We start from the raw sequence: 2515 nt of genomic DNA on the forward strand, positions 1-2515 counted from the left end.
ACCATGCTTTAAATGGTAATTTTCTTTGGGATGTTCTAGAAGTTAATATGGTTCATCCTACCTTTTATTATTTGTTAAAGGAGGAAAGCGATAGATCCTCTATCACTTAGACTTTTGTAATTTTTTTTTTAAATTTTTTTTTAAAGGCATTCTGTAATTCCTCAAAAAAAAAAAAGTCATTGATTTTTGTCTCCACCAATACAACAAACATAACTTTATAATCTTTAATAAAGTCTTTAAGGTATAGAGATGCTTCACTCTTCTTCACCCCTCTACAATTCCAAAAGGCTATGGAATTTATTAAAAAAATTTTGGAGAGGGACCACCCTCCTTCTTTCTCCCCCCACCACCATCCATTATTCTTCCACGAGCTGCATTTTTATAGGTCCTAAGGACATAAGTTCTTTGGCAAGCATAACTTTGTTTGAGTCACCATTTACAGCATTTGATTTAGAATATTTGAAATCCGTTCTGTCACAAACATTATCCTCTGTTTCATTTACACTTTCATTCAACTTTATACCCACCAAAGAGTTAATAAATAAACTCTTATCATTCACCACATTCCTCTCCTGCACTTCTTCTTCCATTAAGATTTCATTATCCATACCCATAATTTCAAATTTGTTACAGTTCGTAACTAGAATGGAGCAGTCAGAGTTAAGTTTTTTACTCAGAACAGCTTCAGGTTTCCGAACTTTAGTAGCAACCATTTCATCTGTCTTCCCATTCAAGTCTAGGTGGATGTTATTTACATGATTTTGCTCCCTTACGAATTCTCCTTCTTCTAGTTGAGTTTCATCTGCATTCACAAGATTCTCGATCCCATTTCCTTGAACAGATAAATCCTTCTGGTCACTAGACTTCTCAGCATCTTTGTTATTCTGGAGCATAGGATTTTTCTTCACATACTTTACGTTCTGTTTTGGGAGATTATTTATTTTTGCTTTCCTTCTATTCCTCTTGTGATTGACAAGAAACCATTGTCCATAATTCGGTGCCACAACTTCCTCAGTCCTCTTCTCCGATTCAGAAGCCAAGCCATCATTAAAGTTAGACACCTTCACATTTTCCTGGACTAAAGTTTTTTTTATACATTCACCTTTAACATGTCCAATCATACCACATTGAAAACAAAAGGAAGAAATTTTTTCATATTCAACCTTTTGAAAAAACCTTCCCGAGATACTTTCCACCCAAACACCTAAAGGAAGGCATTGATCAATCTTTATCCTCACACACACCCTTACAAACTCCCTTCTTCCCCATTGAAATATATTCCCATCCATCATAAGTGGCTTGCCAATCATAGAAGCAATTCTTGCTATGTTCTTCTCATCCCAACAATGGAGAGGTAGATGTGGCATTCTAACCCAAATTGGTGAAGTCAACCCTTTCATTGACAAAGGTGAAAATTCTGGTGACCATTTCTCCATACTAATTATATTGCCATTTACAAACCATGGTCCACCAGATAGAATAGCTTCCATAGAATCAGTAGAACCGAGTGCAAATAAAAACCATCCCTTTACAAGTGAAGTGAAATGAAATTTACCAAACATGCTCCATTGTCTCCTTACTTCCCATGCTACCATGTGAGCTAGAATTTCCTTACCAAACACTTTAATCACCAATGAGTTTAAGAGTTTATTAGAATTTTCCACTTCCAACTCCTCACACATATTTACTGCTAATCCATCTTCAATTAATACTTGATCTTCCTCCTTGAAGTCTATCTTAATGTAAGGCTTATTAACCCACGGGTTTTCCTTCACTTTCTTCCCTGTCATCAAAGGCAATTAAACATTAATCTTGTCCGCTCCAGTTGTAACCTTGGCAGATGGATCATCACTGAGACAATGAGAATTTTTGTTAACAAAATTCGGAGAATTCACATTTATCGAATTGGGCAAACCAGGGATTGCATTTGAATTCCCAAATCTGTTAACAAAGATTTTCATACCCGATGATGATGCAGAGGTATCTGCCAAGTTCGAACCCAGAATTACCTTGTTAGCTTCAGAAGTTTTCAAAAAATTTTCTTCCATAGCAATTGATTTACCTTTCACTTCCACATAAACAGCCTTCCTTGGAGTCTTCTCCACAACATCCTTGATCACCAAAGAACCTTGAGATTTCCTTCTCAGGAATTCCAAATCTATCTGTTTAACCTCCAATTTTTTATGATCATTGATATTCCCACCGAACGTCTTATTGCCGACAAAGTTTGGAGACCTTGTCGGCGATGAAAGACGACGTCCATCAGTAGCCATACCTCCACCAGTTTTTGAAGAGGACCATGCTGGAGATGTAGTTCGGCGGCCTTTCACCGCCATAGATCCACCAGTTCCTGATTAACAGGAATGAAAATTGGGAAACCAAAATTTTGAAAAATCATAGACTTTCACTCTATAACTTTCTCCTATGGAACCTTGGTAGCTCATCCATAAAATTAGTTAGATGAGATAATTATGTGATATAATATAAATTATACTGTATGATTAGTTCAAAATTT

The 2515-nt window shown here is 36.2% G+C and overlaps 1 protein-coding gene across 1 annotated transcript; it reads right to left on the reverse strand.

Annotated features, from left to right (window-relative positions):
* Positions 1-356: 356 nt before the first annotated feature.
* On the reverse strand, positions 357-1790 carry LOC110109514. Its single transcript, XM_020840610.1, has one exon. The coding sequence runs from the start codon at positions 1788-1790 to the stop codon at positions 357-359; it is 1434 nt and encodes a 477-aa protein (XP_020696269.1).
* Positions 1791-2515: the final 725 nt, after the last annotated feature.

The sequence above is a fragment of the Dendrobium catenatum genome, unplaced genomic scaffold, assembly GCF_001605985.2.
Source record: "Dendrobium catenatum unplaced genomic scaffold, ASM160598v2 fragScaff_scaffold_169, whole genome shotgun sequence".
In the NCBI taxonomy this organism is placed as follows: domain Eukaryota; kingdom Viridiplantae; phylum Streptophyta; class Magnoliopsida; order Asparagales; family Orchidaceae; genus Dendrobium; species Dendrobium catenatum.

Bases quoted from the DNA above. Each gene is read 5' to 3' on its own strand.
- LOC110109514 (XM_020840610.1), bottom strand. From the start codon at position 1,790: ATGACAGGGAAGAAAGTGAAGGAAAACCCGTGGGTTAATAAGCCTTAC.